The sequence below is a fragment of the Bemisia tabaci genome, chromosome 1, assembly GCF_918797505.1.
Source record: "Bemisia tabaci chromosome 1, PGI_BMITA_v3".
NCBI classification, from domain to species: domain Eukaryota; kingdom Metazoa; phylum Arthropoda; class Insecta; order Hemiptera; family Aleyrodidae; genus Bemisia; species Bemisia tabaci.
Window position 1 is genome coordinate 78,032,171 of NC_092793.1, and position 26,844 is coordinate 78,059,014.

At 36.2% G+C, this 26,844-nt stretch overlaps 2 protein-coding genes across 2 annotated transcripts; one reads left to right on the forward strand and one right to left on the reverse strand.

The window, feature by feature from the left end:
- Positions 1-583: 583 nt before the first annotated feature.
- On the reverse strand, positions 584-15,916 carry IntS2 (integrator complex subunit 2). Its single transcript, XM_019061353.2, has 14 exons — positions 15,546-15,916; positions 14,178-14,316; positions 13,177-13,399; positions 12,329-12,459; positions 11,286-11,444; positions 10,035-10,204; positions 9,434-9,631; positions 8,198-8,381; positions 7,282-7,703; positions 6,123-6,728; positions 5,210-5,459; positions 4,460-4,570; positions 2,912-3,125; positions 584-2,142 (listed from the first exon to the last, which is right to left on the reverse strand). Exons 1-14 carry the CDS (start codon positions 15,827-15,829, stop codon positions 1,805-1,807), a joined length of 3,429 nt encoding a protein of 1,142 aa, XP_018916898.2. The 5' UTR covers positions 15,830-15,916; the 3' UTR covers positions 584-1,804.
- A 42-nt stretch (positions 15,917-15,958) lies between these two features.
- Positions 15,959-26,460, forward strand: Nprl2 (Nitrogen permease regulator-like 2). The gene is made up of 9 exons (XM_019061355.2): positions 15,959-16,231; positions 17,544-17,635; positions 18,492-18,648; positions 19,288-19,417; positions 20,391-20,527; positions 21,813-21,910; positions 23,341-23,471; positions 23,619-23,788; positions 25,374-26,460. The coding sequence occupies exons 1-9, from the start codon at positions 16,124-16,126 to the stop codon at positions 25,509-25,511; spliced, it is 1,161 nt and encodes a 386-aa protein (XP_018916900.1). The 5' UTR covers positions 15,959-16,123; the 3' UTR covers positions 25,512-26,460.
- Positions 26,461-26,844: the final 384 nt, after the last annotated feature.

The window sequence follows — 26,844 nt, forward strand, 5'->3', positions numbered from 1 at the left end:
TACCTTGTTTTGGTGTTTCAAAATCTCAACTCTCATTTTAATTTTTTGAAGGAGAAGAACTCATCATTATTGCTTGAAATTTTCATTGAATATAATTCACGTCGAGAAAAAAAATCACCGAAGTTTTCAAAAAACGGCGTTCAGTACTTTTTGATGCAGAAAAAGGAAGTCTGCAACAATGCGAGGTAGATAGATAAATAGATAAGAGATACATGGTTTAGAAGTTTCACTGTGGAATCCACATCTTGTTCTTGTATTCACGGTGTGGATACAAGATGTTGTTCACATATATTCGCTTATAAAATGGTAGAAAATATTTCCTGCAGAATGAGGGTGGAAATTATTGAGGCTGCTCACACCCTAGTTCTTATAGAGGCTGAAAATATAAAAAAAAAAAAAAAAACGGATTTTTCCTCCTGAATTTCAGAATTTTTGCATTGAAGGCAAACTAATTTTTTACAAGACAGGGATGATACCTAAACATTTTCATTTCTTTGACCTGATTTTAGAATAGGTGTCAAAAAATGGTGCTAAAATTGCCAATCCCTACGAGGAGAGTTATTGACCTAATGCATCAGGAGAATTCAGCTTTTTGGGTTTTTATTCTGTAACAAAATACACATGTACCAACAAAAAATTTACATCGGTAAACAAAAAATTACATTGAAGTTTGAAGATGATACAACACTTGGAAATATGATAGGAAAAATGTATATGTACACAGCACACGCCAAATAATAGGAAAAGAGCGTAAGAAATCTTGATTGCCGGCAAATTGAGTACTATACTTAATTCACTCCAGATGCATCTTTGGCACAGATAGATAAACGCTTTGAAAAACCTTTCAATTAAGTTTTCTTTTTTTGTTGAAAAATATATTCAACAAAATCAATTTGAAAAGTTTGCTTCGAAGAAAGCTTGCTCATTTTAGAAAATACAAAAAAAAAAAAAAAAAATTGTCTACATGACTGTGGTTAGTCTTGTTCCTGCAATAAAAAAAAAAAAAAAAAACTATATCATTACTACCTCACACTGAACAATCCGAGTACAACAACTGCTCTCAGGAGTAGTATGACAATTTTCACATTCATGTTGCAAAAATTGACGAGGAGAAAGCCTTCTTGTAAGTCTTTGTGTTAAGATAGGAGTAAAAAAAAAATGGCTAGAGGTTCTATCCCCGAAATATATAGTCATTTTGAATAAGAAAATAAGTAAAATGATTTCTGGAGAGAGTTTCTACCTATTTTACCCTATTTTCTTGTCTCTATTGGTGTAATGTTGGTATCCTTGTATCGACAAACTGTACTCGAGAAAAGTTCGAAATAAACTCAGTAAGATAACTAAAAAAAAAGAGGTGTGAATGCATTATAGAGCATTCCAGCTTCCCAAAATTTTCAAGATCAACTCAATGCGATAATTGTTAAAATTTTGATGGGATCCGTTCCGAGAATCGTAGATCACTCCATCTAAATTATCAGGGAAGAAATTTTACAAAAAACAATTGCCGACCAATACGACCATCTGTTCAAAAAATCATACGAATTTGCACAGTGGCTCTCTAAACACAAGTAGAATGAAAAACATGGCGGTAAAGAGATTCAGACTGGTTGACAGCTGATGAACTTTATCTACGTTACTTACGACACGTAGGAAAATTTTTCAAGAAACACAAGGAAAGCACATTTTTTAACTTGAAGTATTAATTATGTGGATGTAACTATTTTTAAGGGGTTCTAATGGTCATTTAAACCTTACAAAATTCTTATAGAAGACTCAGTGTCCCAGCCAACGGTTTCAAAACTTATCAATACACTTTGGTCTCCAAAACTGCTTGAGCGATGATTTTTTCAAAAACATCCTGGATTTGTTGGCACAAGTACTCATTTGAATACTGTCCAAATTGAATACGTTTGAGGTTCCTCTCATGGTCTGAGTCTGCTGTATTATGAGAGTTATTAGTATTTGTACTCCAACACTGTACAGGGTAAGTAGAGGTTAGTGATGCCTCCGAGATGCAAATCCTACCCAGCTGGATTAGAAGAGACACAACGTCTTCGATCAAAGGAGGAAATGCTTTGCACGTTCTAGCGAGGGCTGGTAATGTTGCCACGAAAAGTTCAACTCTGCTATCACTGCACAGAACTGCAAGGAAAACGTAGATTTATTAATGAATCGATTCTTGAGAGCATTCAATTCAAACACATAGTCAAAATCACTTATGCATTATTACCGTAGCCACATTACTTCCACATACAAGTAATTGATATGTAATTTTAAAAAATAAATTTTACGTTTTTTGCTTTTCAAAATATACTTTTGCTGTCTCTTACAAAATGCAAGGGAGTTGTGTTAAGACGTAATCATGCTTAATTTGTCACTTTGAGATTGTTGAGGCTATAGCTTTGCTGACAGTTACGAATGAACGGGAATAAAAAAAAATACATTTACACCCTCAGCATATTTAAGTAAATTCCAAAAATGAATGAGAAAAATCATGTATTCTACTGGGAAATTGTATTTTTTATGGAATTTAGAAAGATAGGATTTTCCTTTACTTAATTTTCTTTTCTCAGATAGTCATACCATAATAACGATAATGAACGGGACATTTTCATTTAATTTTTAGTCAGTTTTAAATTTTGACTGGAATTAAAGCTCTATTTTAAACCATTCAAAAGTTACAAAAAGGAGCACCTTTTATAGATCTTATTTCTGCCATAAGCTTACTTAGAAATTTTGAAAGTGCTCTCAGGGCCTGAAGATCTTCATCTCCCTCATCCACATTAAAAATAAATACTACACAATTTTCAAATAAATGAGAGCTATCAATTTGTAGTTTTCTAAAAATGATTTTTCCCTCCATTCATCAGCATATCCCAAGGCAATCTCTGAAAATACTCAAGTAATTTACCTGTTAGTAGAGTAGAGAGGGTATTGACAGCAAGACGTGCGACACTCATCGATTTGGGTAGTGCATATTGGATGGATAAATACGAGATCAAGTCCACAGCAAAAATTTGCTTGTCCAATGACGGCTGACTGAGAAGTTCAGGAATAAAATCTAGACAAATATGCATGGAAGGTATTCCAGGTACAGAGACTGGAAGTAAGTCACATGGATATCCCTGCAAAAACAATTCAAAATCCAGAATGTTTAAAAATTGTATTAAGAATTAGCATGAATATTTTCCATCAATACTTACTCTATAAAAATTGAATTAACCTTAGAATGCAGATTTTGTGCCGAAGAGTCTTAAAAAACAAAGGCTGATATTCTGCATCTTAGTTACAGTGCTTACCTAAGTTGATGAAAAAAGCTTCGTAACGTCAGTCGCAACTATGTTTTCAGTATTTCAGGGAGCATATGAGGGGAACAAAAACTATTCTAGTCTAAGAACTCGATAAGGCACCTAAAATTACAACTAAATAAACGTTCAAACTCAAAAAGAAAGAGGCTTTGGCCAAATCCTATCTTGGTTTAAAAATACAGTCGAATTAGAGAAGGACACATTAATTGAGTAAATAATTTTTTACATATAAAAAATGCACACCCATGAAATATGTTTCCAGAGAAAACTCTTGGGTATGCTTTAAATGGGCCTGTTGCAAACTTTTGCTACAGCAAAAATAAGAATTGGTCCTTAAAGATAATGTCTCAAAAATCATATTGAGTGCATCGGCAAACTCTGAAATGCACTCCTAACGTCACAATTTACGTAAGAAATTTGTGTTTTTTTAAGATTCCCGCTTCAAAAAGGATACTACAGCACAAGTAAATATTTCGTTAGAGGAGTCGTTCCATTCAATCCCTGCTTAACGTGGCCGACGCTTCCGCGCGCAAGTTGAGGAGAGTATGGGTCAATTAAGGCGGATATTTATCAACGCGAGAAAAATGTGAATGTAAACACACCGATTGTTATTAGGTGGTTAGAATCATCGTCCCATCACATGTGTTTTGGCAGATTGGCATCGGCTATGTTGTATATTGCGTAGTAACTTTGTGAGCAGGGGTTGGATGGAATGATTCCTCTAACGAAATGTTCACCTGTGCCGTGGTATTGTTTTTGAAGCGGGAAGCTCGAAAAAACACAAATTTCCTGTGCAAATTGTGAAGTAAAGAGTGCATTTTAGACTTTGCCGATGCGCTCATCGTGATTTCTGAGACACTTTCTATGAGTAACAACTCATATCTTTGCTCTAGCAAAAGTTTGCAACAGGCCCATTGACAATATAATTTTAATTTTCAGCCTTTCAGGTTCAACAACCCTCTTTAACACAAACCCTTTTAACATTCTTTGAAGGTTTCAAATAAGGCTGCACTGCTCAGAACTGGAAACCTTGTGTTCTGTATCAAAATTTGGTTTGTACATTCCAAAAGCAATTTTTTTGCATACTTTGTTTTGTTCTTTTTTTACATTCATTCTAGTTAAATCGAATTTGACTAGGAATTAAAACTGACCTGAAAGTGCACTAATTTGACTAAATTTGGCTCTGCTATAAAGATTTGGTGCAAAAAGGAACAAATAACACTCCGCACTTCACGCAAAGCCCAGAACTGTCCATTTACTTCCTGAAAAAAGAGCATATATTTAGAAATAGTTTGGAATAGCGGCCACTGCAAAAACAGGTTACACTAAGGAGTAACCAAAGGAACTTATGAGACATTTTTAAGTGCTTCGAAAAATGTGAACAAAAGTACAGCTTAGGGTGTCTACTGGTTTGTCATCTAAAGTCCTTTCTTTATCACTACTTTTTCCTAACTATTTCCATACTTCTCAAAAATTCCTCTTTCCAGAAGTTTTCCAAAATTCTTGATTTTTCATAGTCAGCCTCTTATTTTTTTCTTGACTGAAACGCACTTTAAATTCTGACCAAGTCAGATTTTCAAAAATGATTAAATAAGTAGGATTTGGAGTTAAGAGTGGAAATTCTATGGTGGCAAACTGAAACAGCAGAATCTAACTGAGAGGTCTGAGATTTCCTTACTGAGGAACGTAAAATAATGAATTCATAAAAATTTAATACCTCCAAGGCTCTTTACTTTAATTCATCAAGAAAATCTTAAATTTTCATACCTTCATGTACAAAGATCCATATTTTTCCGTTCCTCTATACTAACCTGATTTTCCAATGTATCCCTGCTTTTAAGCTACAGTTGTTGCAATAAAAACCACAAAAAAGAGAAGAAAAAAGTGGGGTAAAATCTTACCCTATCTTTGTAAGTTTCCTGACAAGCTTCCAACAAAATCTGCACGGCAACGCTTTCTTGAGCTGCAATTAATGCATGCTTAAGATCATCACGTTCATGTTCTGAAGTTAAATATGTTCCGTTGTTGATGGTGTTAGCCGCACCAGCTGAATTGAGAGGATTCTCTTGAATGTGTTGGTGGAGCTGACTTCGCGAAGCGGCTAAACACGCCTGAAGAACATGCAGAAGAACTTTCAGGATTGGAGCACACCTAAAACAACCAAAAAATAAATACTGTGTCTTTAATGAAGCACAAATAAAGGCAAAAGAGAGAAAAATACATTGTGTATCTGTGCAGGCTTTAAGGTGATTTGAACGACCAAATTTGAATCCAGATCCAGTTTGGAGGCATGATTTCATAGTTTTGGTTCAGTATGTTTCATTCGAGGACTCAAATTCAAAATGTTTCTTTATTGCAGTTGAATCGAGGTTGCCACAAAATTTAGAGAATAAAACTCCTTGACCATTTCCCTGTCACATGTTTGTAAAATTTCCTGACAAATGAATATGTATCAGATGGTTAACAGACATTATTCGGAATGATTTTCACGCAAAATCTGTTGTTCGAAACATCAAACCATCCTAGAAAGCATGTAGAGGTGACTTAACAATTTTTTCCCTCACACTTCCGTCATTTCCCCTAACACTACCAGGTTTTCCCTGACATTTCCTGGTATTCCCTGACTGGCGACCCTGCTGAATATTCAACTTTGAAATAATGATGCAGATGCGCAAGTTGAAACCAAATTGCAAAGGCAGTTGAAGCAAAATTGAAGTCAACTATGACTTTAAAAAAAAAATGTAAAATTAAAAATTGATACATTCCTATTTTACATAATCCTTACCCTGAGATTTGAAAGTAAGTAAATCTTACCTAAAAACTCTAGTATCACAGCGAAGAACTTGAAGTGGGTCCAAGATTATATTTTCTTGGTTCAGATTAATATTTGGTAGCATAGTTTTTTCATGGACAAGCGCATTGATTGTCATTACCCAAAGGCACCGGGGAAGAACTGTGTTCAGCTTCAGCCAAACTTGCTTATATAATTCTTGAACATGTCTTGGAACTCCAGGGTCTAGTATGTTTCTGAAATGCGCAATTATCGTATGCGCGTATGACCAGATTTGGGTTGGCAGCATTGACAGAAGCTGCATAAGCAATTGGCTTGTATGAGATGGACATGTTGCCATCACGCTCAGGGTATCATTGATCATTGCCTCAGAGATTGTGCGCGTATGTGTCTCAGCTATGCATTTCAAGTCTTCATCATCCAGCCAGTCATCAACCAATGACAGATGCGGAAAATGTGTAGCGAGCAGACGAAGCAGTGGGGAAAAGAGTCCAGCAAAGTTTTGCTGATGCTTCTGAGCTTGCTGCAGTAAGTATTTGATGGGCAGTTCAGCTAGAAATTCATTTGAGTACTTTTTTATTTTGTTTTTATTACTCGTATTTGCATTTATAATTGGCATGTTGCTCAACCTAGAAAAAACACAACAGAAATAATTAAAAGCTTAGAATAAAAGAAAGGGCCAACACTTCAAAATTCAAGAGATACTGAGAAAGCTTTCATCACACACTATGAAATTCATGATACACCTCTATTAGTCTCCCATAAAAATAAACTCCTTGAACCCTATCGATGCGAATTCTTGGCCCACAACTTTTTTATGCATTTCCCCCTTTTGATGGACGAATGACTGATAGCAGAAAGGTAAATGTGTAGCACTGTCTGTTGGTGTGAGATTAACTTCAGCTTGGCGTGGGGATCAAAGCTGTGGTTGTTGTGAAAAACCATACTCAGGATTCATGGGGTCAAAATAATGGTAGGTAGGTACATACTCATGAGGACCATTTTCATACCCACACTTTAACTTCATTTTTCTTGTTTTTTCACCATTTGAACTTTGGATGCACACATACGGTGTCCCAAAAACCTCTTCATCAACTTCCGTATGAGTAAAAAAATGATTGCATCTGCATTTTATCTCTTTAGAAATGAATATTGATGAGAAAGAAAATTATACAAACAAACCTGACGTCTTCATACAGAAGAACATAGTAAAGTAACAGTAGTTGAGAGGTTAAAGATGCATTACTGTCAGGGCTTTCAGGAATATAGGTTTTGCTTCTGCCTTTTGAGACTGTTCTTGTGCAACTGCGAAAAACGATGCGAATTTCATCTTCACTGATTGGCTGGTTTGTATTTTCATAGGTCCGCTTTACAGGAAACAGGATTGAATTGACATAAACTTCAACTAGAGCAGGTAGGCAAGGGTGCAAAGGAGGGACACTAGAACATATCTGACGATAGATCCAATCTTTAATGGATACTTTGTACTTTGTGAACGCACGACTTTTCAACAATTGGTGAATACAGTGGATTGGAAGGAAGCCACTTATGTTACCATTTAGATTCGTCGTTACCGGAACTTTGACAGCATGAGAAGTGACAACCTACACAAAAAAGAGAAGTAAAAAAATTAATTTGACAGCAGGAAAATTGGTCCTTGCCAAATTATTCACAAATATGGACATGAAAAAAAGAAAAGATTGTAGAGATTATTTACCGATGCTTGCATGGATATGGTTCCTCTTGATTTAAATACACTCAATTACAGTTATTGTTGTTGTTAAAACAGGGTACGAAATTAAGCACCACAATAAATGTTTCCAATGAAAAAAATAGGGCTCACAAACAGATTATGATCTGCTGAGGAGGTCAAAAAGATCCAAACCAATAAAGATCCCTCGACGTAATGCCATCTACCTGCATCTTCTTGTGCTGAGCACTCTCCCTCTTTAGTTTTGCATTGAAACTCATTAGTTCAATTGGTAACCCTAATTTTAATTTTTGGATTTTTCGGCTTTTTTTAAGGTATCCTGGAATCCATAAACTGAAGAGATGGGGTAATTATGGCGAGAAATAAGTTGTAAAAATTGTTCCTGACCTGTTCTGTGAAAATTTCTTGCGTGAAAATAACTTTCATCCGTGCCATAGTATTATGTCTGATGGGAATTTTCATACCAATTGTAGAACACACAAGATCACAAATTGCACTCAGCTGATTGCTATGGAAATGAATTGCCATCAGGAGCAACATCTCACCGAAAGAAGCTGATATACCACTTGCACTAAAAATCAGCGAACAGATAAAACATTTATTAGGCATAAGTTACATGACAACTGTATGAAGATAACTGCGTATCCTTTCTAATCGGTCTGTAAACTGTGCTAGGAGGACTTGGAAGGTTGAGCAGATTTTATAAACAAATGGGATATGATCTACATTATTTGGGAAGGTATTGTTAAAAAATGTAAGACTTTACAGCCAGCAACAAGAAAACTTTGAGAATAAGCCTGTCAAAATACTTTTATTGAAATTTTTGAGTATGAGGCAGGGTTGCCATAGAATTTAGAAAATAAAACTCCCAGACATTTTCTGACCCATTTTCGTAAATCCCTGACAACTGAACATATGCCAGATGGTTAGAGAGACATAATTTGAAATAGTTTTCAGGCAAAATGTGTTGTAGGAAACGTCAAACCCATTCTAGAAGGCAAGTAATTAGTGAAGGTGGCCTATCAATTTTTAACTGAAACTTTCGTCTTTTCCCGACTTTTTAAAATTCCTTGACATTCCCCAGTTTCCCCAGTATTTCCTGACTATGGCAACCCTGATAAAGGAAAATTTCTATTCTCTGTCACTACTGATTTTTTATTTTCATACTTCCATTAATGTTCTCCAACAGTGACATTTTGAAAGCTGAAAAGAACAAAGCAAGCTGCAATAACCGGACTTAAAACACTTCATATGTAATTGAAAATATCTATTAAATGCTGTGCTGAAAACATTAAAATTTCAACAAAAGAAAGAGTTTGACAATGTCTCTTCAGAGAGGCAACCAGAGCTGCATGAATCTGATACCAAAGGAATCCTGTACATAATTTTGAAAATTGTCCCACAGTGCCTTCTGCCTTAAGTAATGCAAGTTCTAGTTTAAACCTAGAATCCTTGGGGGCAACTGAACCTTGAGCTAGTTGGTGATGAGGATTGGCTTGAAATTAAAAATACATGGACTATTTGGACGTATTTATGCTAAAAGGAACTATGTCTCACGCAAACCCTATGCAAATAGTTCCTTTTAGCATAAACACATTCATTTGATTGTACAGAAAAGCAAACCTTTCAAAATACGCCTCCTCCTTAACTAGCCACCTGACCCACTCAATGCTTTTTGTCTCGTGTTCTTGAATACTTATCAACGATGGGCAAGCAATCAACATGCACAGGCCGAGTGAGACGAATCGGACACCCTCTGGCGATGGTGTAGGCTGAGAGGTCAAAAGCTGAACGATGAGTGAAATTTCATTTTCTTGAAACCTAGACAAAGAGTTGAACAGTGCTTGGTTATTCAAATTACAGTAAAAAGAATTTAAATACTTAAAAGAAGCACAGGCAATTTCCAATTTTAGGCAATATGAAGCATGAAAACCGGTTTTTTTCTTTTCTTTTTTTTTTCTAATAATACAGTACATGATGGAAAAAAAATTTCAAAATCTGGAGCAAAGCAATAGCGTTTTTTCCTGGGATGGCAGAGCATTTTCCTCTACCTCAGGAGTATCTTGAATGAAAGAAATTGAGAAGTTGGAGTTCTTTAAATTTTGGTTTTTAAATGTTTTATTACTTGGTGTATAAAAAACTGATTCCTTGTCCTATCATTGCAATATGCAATTCTTAATAAGAGAATCAAGTGTAAAGTTGCACCAATTTGATCATGACTTACTTTATTCCAGCAATTCCTCGCAAAGCACAATAAAGCCTCAACAGAGCTGAAGCTTGAACTACATGAGATTTGGGCAGCTTTCCTCCTTTAGAGAGCTCTACGATTTCTTCTAAATGATGCAGTAAGGCTGTCCTCAGTGACTGTAAAGCATTGTTGGATTCCTTGTTTCGCTAAAAAAAAAAAAAACAAGACCATCTTAGCAATCCTCTTAAAATATTTGCACTGTAATATGAGACTATATCACGTGCTTAGAATACTATCTGCATAAGCCATGATATCTCAGAGAAAAATCGCTCAAAAGTTACATGCCTCATCTGATTCGATCTTACAAAATGATTTTAGGTGCTAAAAATGTTCCGCAGATTTACCTCAGTAAAATTGTTTCAAAATTTTGACTGTTTCCCTCATCTTAAAATTGTTGATTGTAGGAATTGTTCAGTAACGATTTTTTGTTCTCAAACTTGATTTCTTAAGTTTTTCAGTGCTTTTGCACCTAATAATGAAAGATTAACTTGATCAAACTTCCAGTTGTGGTATGGTTTTTTCTCCTTTTTTTTTTTAAACCCTGAGTCCCACTTTGCCTGACTCTCATTTCAGTTTGCAAACATTTGCAATGGGTCACTAAACCATAAGCGAATTTTGACTTGCGAATATAGTTTTCTGAAGGAAAATGACGCGTTTAACACGATGCGAACATTAAAAACGCGAACAAGTAACTCAATTACCGAGAAATGCGCAGTTCAAATCGCTCAACCTATATGCAAATTTAAAACGCCCCGGTTTTGCGCCACACCGAATGATGTCATCCGGCACCAATCAGAGGCGGGCACGGGTTTCCGCGACGTCTGTCAAATGTCTATCTACTCTTCGTATATGAGAACAATACTAAAGTCGAAATTATATCTTTTGGATTCAAGACTAGAATCACATTCATATGTTACCTGTAATAAACAAGCAACAACTCCACATCGAAATACGTTTTATTTTAACAAACATTAGAGGAAAATGAGAGAAGATTGCGCTATGACTACCGCAGTACATCAACCGCATCAGTTTTCCGCCATTCGGGTGCGTTTGAAATGTCTTACAGTTTTTAGATTTTTCAAAAGCGGTTTTCTCCGCGATTTTCGCTCCATGAAAACGCGGAAAAATCACCACGTTATCTCCTCACATAGTACTTTCAGAATATTCAATAAAATAAACAAGGTTTAGTGACCCATTACCGCCCTCACAGAACACTAAATACATTACCTTTTGACGATTGCGTATGAACATGGCAAACCAGTTTCTGGTAAATTGATCATTGCCAAGAAGTAAACCAGAGACGAATGCAACTAAATCACTAGCATCACTTCCACCATGATCTAGAGTGAGAGAAATAGTTAAGGCAGGCATTCTACACAACTCCACCTGAAAATATGAGAGTAGACTTCATTTACAGTAGACCTAAAAAGGTATCGACACAGTAAAATATGCAAGGTTCAAAATGGACCTTATAATTACATCATGAGGCACCTATTGAACTCTTGGCTGGACTAAAATAAGAAAAACGTTTTTCTTAGGCATGTATTTTCACGGGTAACTTCTAAACTGTTAAAATCAGCAGTTACTTTGGTAAGGAATATTTTAGCTGGAGCCATTTTAGGTTCTAAAATAAATTACAGGTGATAGTTTTAAGACAAAAACACCGAAAAGTTAAAATCAAGATACTGGTTCTGTTGCTTAGAGGAGTGTTTTACCAACACTTTGGCATAAAAACTGCTCAACAATGTCAAGCATAACTGGAATTATGAGGGTCAGGGTTATATTGAGCAAAATAAAAATAATGAGGGCATCTAATGAATCAAATAGTGAGGTTTGGAGACAACTCTACTCAAAGTTGCCTCCTGCCATTTTTGGAGTTTAGAATCGTTGAATGAAAATGAAGCTTCACACTTTGCGTAGCATAAAAAGAGACTAAATTGGAAATATCTACTCGCAATGCACTTTTTGGGATGATAGTGAGTTGTTTTTCATTCTGATTAGTGGGCCTAACTCGACAAAAATTCTTCTCTATATCCTGCGGTCCCTTTTCCTGTGGTCAGTCATATTTTTGGGCTTTTTAATTAGTATGTTCAGTAAAGACTGTCAGAAATCTCCCGTCTCCAAACGAGCGACAGGATGGTAACGGCTATAGATTTAGGCTTGAAGGAGACTGTTACTAACAACAAACTATGATTGTCACAACATAGATATAGGGCCTAGTTTTTCTTTCCCCACCTAGCCTCACAAGGGTAAGATATTCAGGAACTTACACATTTTGAGCGAACAAGGAAAGCCCCTGGGGGATACATTTCGCATAATGCGCTTAAGGCTTGTGTCCGAACTTTGACACCCCCATTGTCTTCTTCTTGCTTATCACAGTTGGAAATCAAGCTGATTGCAACTAAAACATCAAATGGAGAAAAATTTATGGATAAAGAAAAGCTTAAAAGAATATGCAATTGTAACAATAAGACGTCTCGGGCATAAAATACAGTTTTTACACCTCTAAATTCCGAAATTTTCGAGGACTTAAGCAGCAGATGTTGTATTTGATTTCTTATTGCACACTTGTTTGAAAAAAAGAAACTGCTTTAAACATACTAGTAAATATTGCACCCATCACTTCAAGCTGATGCGAATCTGAAAATTCTCATTGGTAACTTCACTTGCAGACTTATACGAAGGGAATCTTCCAATGTTCAATCTAAAGCTCCATATTAGCAGAGCAGAAGACTTCATTATTTTCTAATCCTTTGATCATATCATTAGTCAAAGTGTGAAACTATGTACCTCCACTGCAGCGTTTCAAAATGTCTGCTACTACTGTATTTTTTCTGAGAGGAACAAGCCATCTCTATAGTTTGACATTTACACAGATTAATCTGCCAACAGAGAAGAAACATTAAGGAAGTTCTCGAATAATTACATTAACTAGTTTTCCGGAGAAAAAATCAAGTTTGACAGGAAGTTACAATGTTGCAAACAGAGATAAGTGGTTTCGCACTTTGGCCATTTATATAAGTTCTTAGAATATGATCAGTGAAATTACAGAAATCAGAATTTTGTGCCCAAATTTTTGACACAGATCGAAATGGAGTTGAAACTTCAGCTACATTACCTTCATTGAAACAGTCGGGAAAATTGGCAACAGTCCAACAAATAATATCGGGGCCATGCTTGACATGTAAGAGTATTTCCACCATATCCGTTATGGATAGCAGGCAGGGCAATTCAGCCAGAATCAAACTAATTGCATCACTGACTTCTGGTACAAAAACAGGGTAGTCAAACAAATCCGATTGTTTAATGTAAAAGTCAGCATCATTTTTATGCTCCGAAATCTGAAACAATTACAAGAGACAGTCTAATTTAATATTATTTTCGAGGAAGTTGTTTGTATCAATAGAAAACCACTGTCCGACATAAAACTTAAGAGTCAGAAGAACATGATGAATTTGATTTGAGACTAATATAAGCCATACATACAGGGTGATCCATAAGACTTACAGCACTTCTGTAACTCTGAGATATCTTGCCCCTTTTCAGAGAGACCCCATTAGAATTCTGGGGGCCACTAAAAGTAGTTTTCTTTGATCTTTGATTACTCACAAAATTTCAAGCTGTCTAAATCAGAATTAGTTCCAAAGTTACAAGGGTAATTTCTGGTAATAGTGGTGCAGAATTTTTGGATCACCCTAAGCCACTTCAATGCCCAATTGCCCAATCAGCAGGCAAATTTTTGAACATATATAACAGCATCGTAAGACAATGTAATGACATGATTGCACAGTTAAGACACTGCTATGTCTTGTCTTATCATAACACACTTTTGGGGCCGCAGGACCGTCAGGTTGACATTTATATTTCGTTGCAACAACCTGAAGTTCTTCTGATTCTGCTGCAAATGTACTTGTGCCATCCAAAATAAGTTGCTTTCAACTGAAAAATATTTGGTCTCAGTAGCCGGGTTCATCAAATTCAATTCCTTTGGTTCTCTCAATGGTAGAAATCTTGAGTTATTGATTGGTCATAATTGACCACAGTGAGCAAATATTGAGCACAAGGTTTTCTTTTGGTTTGATTGGCTGTTGAAAAATTAGAGGATAAAATCTGACTAACCTTTGACTGTATGAACAGAAGTTCACTGAGGACTAGTCTCAGACGCCTGACAGAATCACCTCTCTCATAATCCAGGGCAATGCCACTTTCAATGTTCTGAGCCAAAATACTTTCTGCCTGAGAGTTTCCAATCTTTTGTCTGCAAAACAAGAAAAGAACTGTTAGTTAGATTTCATGCCAACTAAGATTATGCGCTTTTAGACTGCGACATAGGATCCACCATCTTGCATCTTGCATTTATTTTCCGCGCGAAAATGACGTCAGGTGATCTTCTGCTTTCAACAACATGGGCGATGCGCTGGCTCAAGATGGGGATAGAATATTCATGTTTTAAATACATGTATCAGTGTTTCCAAACGTACAGATAAGTATATCTATGCCTTACGGACCTTCCCTACACCTGTATGGACAGTGTGCAGACTAGGAGCGTATAAAGAAATGAAACAAGGTGGAGAAATGGTGCTGGGTCCACACCATTTCGCGGGGAAACAAAGCCAAGAAATTCCGCTCCACCTTGTTGCATACAGTTCGGGCCACTTCTTAGTGTTTTTTTCATGTAAAGAAATGCTTCCCTTATCTTAAAAAATCTGTGCTCAAGACATAATGGGCTTGCAGGATCCTAGCTGGGAAGCATACGGACTTCGAACCTAACGTATCCAAGGATGCTGCCGAATATTCGCTTTTGCTTAATCAATGTGCAATTTCCAACATGGCATCTTTCAAAAATCAATGATGCATGTGATATTAATAACTTCCTGCTTAAGTCAGCTCCAGACTATGCGGCATTCGCCGCGTTTTACTAGCCAAGTCCCGCATAGTCTGGATGGAACATTCGCGTCAACTCGCCTCATGTTGGCGCGATGCAAGTCACTCGGCTCGCCACTCACTCCAACCTGCTCGGAGTTGGTTTTTGTGACACGAGTTAAAGGGATCTCAAGCGGGAAGCAGAATGTCCATCGCAACATCAAGATGCCATCCAAACTACTCGTCCTCACTCGTCGAATGTTCGCAATACGTATCCAGTATTCAGATGATGTTTTGTGGGAAGGGGGCGAAGAAGTGCAGTGTTTGACAGTGTTTTTCTCTCACTTGGCGAGCATTTCTTGTTCCCATCAGAAATTCGTTATTTGCCAAATGACAAGCCAAGTACGACTTTCACGAGTAGAGTGGCGCTGTACATTCGTGGAAACGCTCGCATCTGCCCGTCGCTTCCCAAACCTCAAATATTCGTGACTCGGCTCGGCACTCGGCGAATGCCACATAGTCTGGAGCCCGCCTTAGGAATGAAACAGCACATTGGCAAATTATCTACTTTATTTTTTGCAATTTCCTGATGCATTTACAGTGAGTAACAAGATGATACGTAACCTCAAGAGTTGTTCTCGTTTAGCGTCCGCTTCCAATCCATTGAAGTCCACTGATAAAAGAGCAACTATTGAGTTAACGAGTTCAACTCCAAGTAAAAAAGCCAACATGATTCGGCGATTCTCTGAGTTATTGAGGGTTGAGTCTGGAACAGATATCAGTCCCATGCGGACAAGGGAGGGTAGAATTGGTCGAATTTCTTCTTCTGATAATTTTGTTAGTTTGGTCACGTCCATATTCAAGAGAGCCCGAAAAGCGGTTGACGAAACAGAGAAGTCGAAATTCATGTTGATCCGTAAAATTTAACACAAAAAAATTGGAATAAAGCTGAAGTAACAAGTAACGCACGCTCAAGCAAGCCGGAGTTGTTTGTTTACATTCTGTCTAGTTTGAGGTTAAGTTGTGTTGTTTTCCCAATATTCAGAAGAATATTCAGTCTTTCTTGTTTTTTGAAAATAGTGATTCTAGTCTGTATTTCTTATTTAAAACAATTTTTTCATGTATGCTTAGCATGGTTTTACTTAGTGTCATGGTATATATGTAGTAGTCATCTATCAGAGGGATCGCTCTTCTAAAAAATCATGGAAAAACCTGAGAAGTACTTTGAGGGCTGCGGTCAAGAAGGTCCCATTCGATGCATATTCCTATGTGAATTTCACCATGTAGCAGGTCCAAAAATAACATGTCAGGTCTGCATTCCATGTTTTCAGTTTTAGCTTTTCTTTGGCGTACGTCCGTAATCACATATCTCGTTTGCGGTGTCTGAAAATCTCTGCCCCATGTTATTTTTTTAAAAGAGAACAAATTGACATCATTCCTTGAAGTTTATGCAGAATTTTCTTCGCGCAGAGCAGAAAAATCACGGCAGTTTTAAAGAATTGCCGTTGGGTAATTTTCTGTTTTAAAAATATAGTATGACAGGAAGTCTGCAATGTCACAAATGGAGTTATGTGATCGCCGACTTACACTGTCGAAATGAACTTATTATATTATTATAGTATACTAAGATGAAGTGTTGACAGAGGTGTCAGAAAAGTTTACAGTTGTTTTAACAGTTTTTCAAGTGACAATTTTGTTGACAATTTTTCTGAAGAAATTTATGGAAAATCTATGTCATGGGAGCCTCCAAATGTGCCCAAATAGATTTAAAATTCTTCAGGAAAGGCCCCCCGGATCCCCCTCTAAACTGGGGGATATGGAATACCCCCTATGGTAGAGGCCCCCCCCCCCCCCCCATTATAATCATAGAGAAAAAAAAGGAGGCGTTTGCATTTCGGACATCTTGGAATTTTTTTGATGACGTAGGTCGGTACGGCAACTTTTATCATTGATTTTCTTGGAAACGGTGTAGTTTATGGAAAAAATGCATTCTTCAAAAGTTTTTGAAATTATATCATGAGTTAATTTAAGCCAAAAAATCGAACGTTATGGTCCGTTTTTCATACTTGGAATTCTGAATTTTGCTGACCAGGTTGTACCGACCTATGTCACAGGGTACAAAATCCTTAAGATGCAAACACCTATTTTTTTTTCTCTATGTCGTATAATGATCTAAGTACGCTTATGAGAGGGAAATACTTTTTTTTGGCATCAGAAGTTCCATTCCCGCTATCCAACCAAACCATTCAAGGCTAAAGCATCCGCCAGACTTCCATAACAAGTAGAAGGTGTTATCTTCAGCATACCTACTTATTTTTTTTCAATGCTGATTCAACCAGAGAGTCAGGAAAAAGTATGATGCAGCCTCTTACCCTGTACAGCCCTTTGCCTTCACCTACTCCACACTCAAAACTATGAATTTTCAAGTGAAAAGAAAAGTACCCTTCATAGCAAGCAATGAAAAATTCTCTGTTCAAAGCCGTGATAACACCAACTTGAATAACTTGTAGGAAGTTAGTGGCAAGATGCCAAGAGATTCTTCAGATACTTTGGTAAGATGTCACTTAATTTTCACTGATTACCTACAGTCATGTAAATAAAAGATTGTATTCTGTTTTACAGATCCCTGAGGACTATATTTCAAAAGACACATTTGAGTCAGTGAGTGTTTATATCATCCCTAAAGCTCAACTTCAAAGAAGCACATTAACTATGTAAGTAAGCAATTTTCTGTCATCAGCAGTGATCGCTAATGTGTAGAAAAGATAAGATTTTTGGGGACTTTCATTTGTTATTCGTAGAATTGGAATGAACTTAAGAGTAAAATCACTTAATCAATCAGTTTGACAATTTTTAGCGCTAGCTAGAATAGCAATCTGATCAGACCCTTGCAGTGTGATTTTTTGTAACATGGTTTGCATAGGCCAAGCGTCTTCTTTTCCTTGGATTTTCATTCTGTACCAATCATATTGCTCTATTTTCTGAGCTTCCACGTATCTCTTTCAATAGTCTCATGTATCCCCTGCTCCTACTCATTACCATGCCTTTCCTCTCCTCAACGGCTGTTCCTTCTTGTTGTGCCAGCATCGCCTCTTTACCCTTGCTATCCTTGCTATTTCACCTAGCCTTAAGCTTCTCCTTTTTGCCCTGCAAAACTGGTGAAATCATTGCTCACCTTGACCTTGGAAATTTCTGAGGCCACATACTCTCCACTCATTATCAGTCCCATTGGAAAATCGTGAAAATGCCACAAATTGCTTCCATATTCTTAAGGCCTCAGCTTGCCATAAAATCCACTTTTGGCCTCATATGTTTTAAATATCCGACAAACCATATCTTTCCGAGGTTTCCAAGGGGTGGTTTTATCACCTCTTGTCACAAGTTCTGTCGAAAACCACAAAAGTAAGTGCTCTCAATACAGTATGTTGGTACCTCCTACTTGTTTTAGTTATACTGAGGTTCCTTTGGCAAAAGATGGTCTATGCTATGAATGTTAGATGAATGTAATAAAAGATAATTGGTTTTTATTATCAAAGGAAGTTGCCTATATAATCATTGTCATTGTTTCAGAACAATTCTTGGTCATAAAATTCTTGGATTTCCAGTTAGAATAGACAATAAGAAATATGCTCGTAATGCATTTTACTTTAACCTCTGCTTCGTATTTGATGCTTGGGCTCGCACTGTTCAATATGAACCTGTCGTCAAAAAGCTCTCAGACTATCTGGTAAGTTCCTAAACTTTAAATGTGTCAGTCATCAACTCCTAGCCTCACATGCTTGAAGATTTCGGGGGGGGGGGGGGGGGGGGGGGTTGGACTGCAAAGCGGTCGGGGGGTGTACTCCCTAGTATTAATCTAATTATTAATCTTCAGTCCACATCTCTTACCAGCAGAAAGTATTTTTGTCTGCAGGTGCAGTGTTTGCAGGAGGTAGTCCACATTTCCAGGGTAAACTCTACCTAAGACTTTTTAACGAGGTGTGCTGTTTTCTGTTTAGTAGGACTGTCTACTGTAAGGCAATTTTCTTTGTAATTTTAAGGATAAATTTTACTGCGCTCTTTGCATTAATATCAGACAAGGTTTTCAAAATCCTCGGCAGAACTTGATTTCCCCTATAGAGTAAAATAGAGTTGCTATGTACTGGAGCACCGATGAAGTCACCTTTTAAGGCTGTTTTTTCTAGTATTCCTAAGACTAGTGTGTGGCAACTGGCAATGCCGTATGCAAGGGGTCCCAGCTGTTGGCTTTGCTCAGAAAATACAAATATAAAATTTGTTTCTCAAAAATCAATGAGTTTTGTGCTCGCTTATTATTACCATTTCGCTTTTAATTACATATTTATATATTTTCTTTTCATTTACATAGACAGAAATGGAAGTCGAAAGCAATTTTTTATCCCTACAAGATGAATCGGAAACAGAGAAAAAACGGTTGTGCAGCATGTTAACACAAGTTCTACTGGATCTCAATCGACAAAAAATGTGCACTCTCTCTGGTAAGTTTAGAAACTTAACAGTTTTTGGCTTATTAGCATTGGTAGATGAGCAAATTTAAAATGTTGCTTTATTTTATTTATTGACTCAATTGGTTACATATTTTAAAGTCTCACTGCTTTTGATTCCATGGCACATGGTATATTCTTACACTTTGAAATTAAAATAAATAAATAAATACTAAAAATAAACATGCAGGCAGGGCAAAATCCCTCCAGGATTGAAATAGTGGCCGGAAAGGCCTCTTGGTTTATTTATTACCATGTTAAAAGTGTAACCGATTTTTTCATAGTTCTTTTTCTAGACTATTCTATTTGGACAGTTCTAATTATTAGTAATGTAGGAGCTGTTGATATTTTTACACCTTTATTTTCAGTTTTTGTAAGCTTTTATTTTTATTTTTGAGTTTTTTTACGCTATATTGTTTTTTCCTACAAAAAATATCTTAAGGTGATTTGACAGTTGTCATTTTTTGTGTCAGAGCGACGTGCAACATATCGCATCAATTTGTTCCATAATTTCAGCTACTTGTCATTCTTTTTCAAATTTTGAGATCGCACTTCTGTTGTCATGAGACTTTAAAATTCATGTACCAAATTTGACAAAGAAATTCAATGTAATTAAGGCAGGGTTTTTTCAGAGGAAAAATATCGCATTCAAGTGCAGTTTCGATATCAGTATCGAATGCGATTTTTTCCTCTAAAAAAACCCTGCCTTTATTACGTTGAATCTCTTTGTAAATTTGGTACATGAATTCTTTAGTCTTATGACAACAGAAGTACGATCTCAAAATTCGAAAAAGAATGAAAGCTAGCTGAAATTATGGAACGAATTGATGCTATCTATCGCTCGTTGCTTTGACACAAAAAATGGCAACCGTCGAATCATCTAAAACCCTTTTGGCTATGAAGTTGTCCCCTTGCGGTTTTTTTTCTGTTACAATTATGACTAAAATTGAAGTTTTTTTTTTCTCAGAGGGGAAAGCTACAACTCACCTGAAAGTAGTAAAAATTTCCTGTGATCCCCCACCAGTATATGATTATCAGGTGCCTGTCTTTGTGGAACCCTTGGAAAAGTTTCAGTCAGAGCAATGGGATCTTACTACTCAACAGGTATCTCAACTCATACTGATTTTTAGTTTTTTCCATCTCTCACAATTCTCTGCAAAATTGTAAAATATCTTGAAGTTCTAGCCTCTTTAAATAAAGCACTAGGCAAGGTACGAGTTCAAGCATTCTTGTATATGCTTCCTCCTGAAAATTTCTAGTAGAATATGATTTGCGTAAAGAAAATCACTGGCATTAACTCTTTACCAAGATATTAACATTTATATTTACCTCTAGTCAAGAACAATTTGAATTTCCTGCCTACAAGAAAAACCAGAGCCCATGATCAAATCGTGCACTTCAATGGTCTTGGCAGCCTTCTGAATGGAGCAATATTCCTTCTGACGTGTGCTGATCAAAGTGTAAACAATGAGCAACAGCTGAGCCAAAGCGCCAAAATAGAATATGCCATACATACAATCCGCTGAGACTATTACGGTTTCGTTTAGTGTGCAGTTTGACTCTAGTACATTATGGTTATTTTATGAGTGAGAAACTTAAGTTCATGAATAGAAAAACATTATTATCTTGGTTAGGAGTTACTTTCAATGGCTTTTATTGCTTAAATGTGTGTTTATTTGAAGTTATGATGAGGAAACATTTATCTCAATACTCAGATTCCCATTTCTCATAGTGGGCCACTGCTTTAGTAATTTTTTTCGTAATGAACCTAGAACTATTATGAAATTTTAAACCTCATACGTTAATTTCTTAATTATTAGAGAAAGGACTGTAACTTGGACAGTTTTTTGTCTATCTGCGTACCTTAAGACTAAAAAAATATGATCTTTGGACTGGTGGAAAAAGTTTGATAGGATTAACTGGTAAAACCTGCACCAATATGCACAGCATTATGTGCTCATAGAAAGCTTTTGCCCTTTTATTGCTTGCCCTTAAAAGGTGCCCTTTTATTTGAAGAGAGTTTCGCCCATCATCTTGAACCATTCAAACACTATGAGCAAAAAGTGTTCATTGTATGGCCTCTTTCCCTTCCCCATGGATATATAGGCTGAAAATTCAACTATGTTTGGATATCCTATAACGTGCTCTTCAATAAGTGAAAAAATTAGGAGTTTTTATCAGGGACTTACTTTCAGAAGTAGATGGAACATGGAACAACCTCTTTACCTGAAATTTGTGTCGATGGCAACAGTTTAGATTGAGAAAAAATGAAGCAGCATATAGCCTTCACTAACATCTGACAGGATTTTTGCTTTTGTCTATCTTTAATTCTCTTTATTTTGATTACTTTTCTATATTTTTATGTTCTTTTATTCATCTTTGATTACAGATTTTGCCATTCATAGACGGATTCAATCATGTTGCAAAAATAGCCTCTGAGGCAGATGTTGAAAATAATCTAGTCAAGTCATGTTTACAAAATTTGCTGTAAGTTCAAGTGTTTGCTTAACTAACATTATTCTATATTTTAGGTCTTTTACCTTTGTAGTGAAGAGTTTACATCTTGGAAAAGAAAGAAATTCTCTCTGTCATTAAACTTGTCTATCGATCCTGATTAAAAGTATTTGCGTCAATTTTCTACAAGCCTCCGTTTTCGCACAGTTTGCGGTTGAAGTTCTGATAGTCTTCCTAGCAAATGAAGCTAATGAATGCTAGCATGGCAATAATAAGTCAAAGAAGTGCCTCTCTCTTTCAGTACTCAAAACAGGCTTGCTGTAATTCATAGAAGAACCTAGTGCGTGAATGTATATTGTTATCAGTAGTCACTTCCACTACTGCCAAGCAGCAGTCTTTTCAAGGACTAGCATGCCTTTTTGTTTCACGGTCTAAATCAGTTTCTTTCCCTTTTGCACTCTCTTCTTTGGACAGACATGCTGGGTGTTTCTGTAATATATAGTCGACCTGTTCTCGAGTGCTGAAAAGAAAAGGGATTTCATTGACTCATTATTGCCGCGCTGGCTTCATTTGTTATACAAATTATCAAAACTTCAAGGTCAAATTGTGTGAAAACAGTGGCTCATAGAAAAAATTGTTCCAAATATGACTTTGAATCAGGATCTTCTAACAGTTTTTATCTGTATCTCCCAACCCTAGAATTTATTAATCAATTTGGAAAATTATGTATTTATTTTTATTTAGTATAAATGACGCAGGCAAATAATTGTCATTGTAATGCTACAATTCAAAGAGTTTACAACTATTTGTAATATTAAGTTAAATATTTGAAATTCTTCTAATGTGCAGCAAGATTTGATAATTTATAGATTTTCAGCCATGTTAAGAAAGGCTGTATTGTCTTCAATTGAGAATTTGCACGCAAATTTTTTATTGCCTCATCTCAAAGTACTTAAAGAGCTGATTTCATAGTATTTTTTATAGTCTTTTTCCGATTGGGAAATAGTATAAAAATAAATTTTAAAGTGAGAAAATGCACCGCCTAGTGATGTCATCTGGCGGCATTTCCAATTTAAACACATATATTTTAGCAGATTAGATCATTTTGTTATATTTTCTCTAATAATTGTTCAATTCATGAACCAAGGGTATCCTCGTGTTCAGCTTAATCAGTAGTTATCACCTCAAGTCGAAATTCATCAAATTTCAGACACCTGCAAATTCTCTATTACCCCGTCAATTTAGTCTGATTTCAGTCATTCTATAGGATAAAAATAAGTTGCTTAAACTCTGCAAAGCCCTTGGGGGTTTTTTTTTTAATTTCAGTCTATTTTATCAGATTAAATAAATTTCAAATGAATCACTGTCAAAGGTTCAGTCTCAGGTCAGGTCAGTCTCTAATTTGTACAATGTTTTGAGCAAACCCCTGATTTACTGATCAGTATTTTCCAATTATTTTCCAGCTACTACGGTGTGGTCAGCTTAATTCCTATATTCCAGTATTCCAATATGTACGCTGCTACGCCAAAAATACGGAAATTAAGTACAGAAAGATCTCTGCAAGAAAGTTGTGTCCGAGCAGCAGCATTGGCAGGTCGGTGAGAATTAGTATACTTCCTTTAAAGTTCTTTATTATTTCTTCTCATTTTAAATTTGTTGCTTAACCCCCTCAAAGCCCTACTTATGTGAACACTTTTGTTATTCGGTCATAGCTTCTAACATTGATACCTGTTGATTTCAGGCAGTCCCTTTCCAACGGTGAAAAATATTCTCAGGCTGCTTTGCTCCATGACTCATGGTACTACAGTCCGGGACATTTGTCTTAGGTATAATCCATCCACATTAAATATAGACATCTGTAAATTAGTACAATTTGCTGTACTGCAAGGACTTATTCGAAAAATTCGTAAGGTGAGTGCTCTGATTCAACTGTAAAATATTCCTCTTCACTGGTGGATTAACATTGTCTTTTCTCCATTTAAGCCATAGGAATATATCGATTCTTGGAGGGGCCAGGTGATCCGACAAGAATCGATTATTTAGCATAGGTTTAAATGGAGGAAATCCGTTGTTGACAAATTATTAGATCGGCCTCTGTTCCTCTTTTTCTCTGTCATTGCCACTTAAATAACAGTGAACAAAAAAGAAGGAAAAAAGGAAAATCCAAAAAAATTCAAGTATAATAGTGTAAGCTGTTAGTTTTGATCCGCTCAAGAGCCCAGTGAGCAGATGTAATGGTGGACTTTTTTCAATTACTCACAGGTGTGCACTAGGATGGAACTTTACTTTTTAAATCGGTCAAACCAAAAGTTGCATGGTCTTAAACCATTCTGTGATAAAAAAAAAAAAATAGTGTAGACCAAAGGATTTTGAAAACATTGTTTTTACTATCCTAGTAACCGAAATGAAAATCTACAAATTGGTGCACATTTAGCAAATGCTGTGTAAATTAAGTGGATTTTTTCAGGGCTGCTGGCGGTTTGGAAAACCGGGAAATCAGGAAGTCAGGGAATTTTCGACAACCAGTAAAAGTCAGGGAATTTCTGACACATCTACTCATCACTAAAGCTTATTACCAATCTTCCAACTGTTTACCCTTTCTGGTCATTTTTAAGGTTTGACATCTTTAACCAGCCCTCTGAATGCCTTCTCCCATAATTTTATCTCTGAACAAATAAATTTTGTCCAAAATTTAGTGAAAATTTAAAAAATGAAAAGGGGGAATGGTTGTTTGAAGGTCAGGAAAAGTGAAAGACAGTCAGGGAATTAGAAAGTTGTCTGGCCAAGCCAGGGATTTTGAAGATGAGTAAATCACGGCCACTCTGATTTTTTCTATATTTTGTGTGGGTCACTTTAACTTTGCCTGGTAGCATTGTTCGAAACTCACCTTAGAGTTTCAGGAGCCATTTGGTCCATCAAGCTCAATTTTTAGGGGCCATTGAAGATTTTGTAGGAGCCAAATTGACTTTATGCTTGTATATCACCGCGCATTTTGTGAAAAGTCAGACGCAAGATGTTTTAGCTACAGAACTAGTAGCTGGAACGTGTAACTTTAAAGAAATCACCAAACAGAAAAATTAGGATTTTTTCCACTTTTTATGGGCCTTGTTGGCTCAGAGCCTTCATTTTTTAGGCGCCATGACCGATCTTTTAGGCCCATTTGGCGTGTTGGCGCCTGTGAGTTTCAAACACTGCTGGTAGTGCCCAAACATCTCACTTGGAAGCTTTAAAAACTGGTCTTTGTTTTTTAGAAAGATTTTAAATAACCTAAATTTTTGTGGAAAGTAGGTTCATAATATCAGCATGACTCATAGCCAATTCCATTTGACTCTTGCCTGTTTCGTTGTTTATCATGATTTCTGAACATCCTGTTGTGTGAAACGTCTCCTACACAAAATTTTGAAGGTAAAAGAAGTGACATTATTCTTATTGTTAGTTCCGACTTTTTCTAGTGGCTCTAGTGGTACTTTTTTAACACTTTTATAATTTGTTTCAGTATCCAGTTTCTATGAATAATAGCAATTTGAATGGACTTAGGTGTATGGATGAACTTTGCGTTGCTGCAACTACAAGCTCTCGGCAACTGGAGCAACAGCTTGAAGGAGATTCTTCAGTATTCTTTATTTGGAAATAAATTTTAACCTTTTTACAGAGAAAAAGGTTGTCGAGAAAATTCCTCGACTTCTCAGGGATTTCGTACGTTAAATTTCCTGACTATTTGATGTACTATCATCTGGATTTCTCATAAAATAATTTGTATTAAGAATTTCAATGCAAGACCTCTTGAAATTGAAAAAATGTATGTTTTAACTGGAAGGAAAGTTTTCATGGTTCCACAGAAAAATACCCTGACTTCTCCACGACTTTCCAGAGTTTGGTAAATTACTCTAACTTTTCCAGGTTTTCAACTTGTAACCCTGTTAATCGATTTGCAGGTTGTTTGCATTTCATTTTTGAGAATCTTTTCGTGTGTCTAACTTATACTTCCTCGCATACTGTGTAGTCAATTTTACAAATGTCTGATTTTTTGTTGACGCTGATATTTTTTTCCCTAATACTTTTGCTTAAAAATTGTGTCAACATTGAACTTGTGGAATGGTAGTGTCATGTTATGTACTGTTGTTCAAAGAATGGCTGTTGTAAGGAGCCAAGTTTGACCTTACTGTGAATTTTTAAAATGTTGTCGCAACTTTCAACAATTCTGAAGGTTATTGCAATGGCTGCCAACCAACCTATGACCAAGGAAAAGTAATCTTGCTGAAGACGCCAACATCAGAATTGGCGAAACGTGTCTGCTCTCAGTAACCAAAAGCGTGAGTGATCAGAAATTGTCTAATCTTTCCATTAAAGCATTAAGCGCTTGTGTGGTTTTGGAATAGATTTAATACTCTAAATTGCTGAAATCTGCTGTGCGTAGAAGAGGTGCCAATTTGTATAACTAAAACTGGCAGCTTTGTGCAATGAAAGCCTCAAAGGCAGCAATATGTCTAATAATTGTAAGCATTTACCATTCAAACCTAGTACCTGAATTTTGTATAAAATTTCTTAGATCAAGTAAAATAAAGTGAATTTTATGAACTGAACTTTTTTTAATATATAAACAGCAATCAAAGCAGGAGCTAATTTCTCAAAAAGTCATTTGGACTGATTTCAACAGGATTGGCGTCACAAAATCAGAAGTTGCCAAATTTCCTGTCGTATTTCACTTTTTTAATGACATCAATTATTTTAGCTTAATTATTTTTCATGATCGGAGTAAAATTCAAAGTTTAAAATTTCAAGTATTAAAGTGTTATGTTGTTTAGTTTGTGGTTAAAAGAATGAATTTTGAGAGGAAGTTAGGCAACATGAAATGCTGTCAGGCAGATTCTGGTGAAATCTATCCAATTAGACTTCACTTTGCAATTAAGAACTACAAAATCTGGCTCATCCATAGAAGCACTAATGTACATAGGAAAATTAATGGT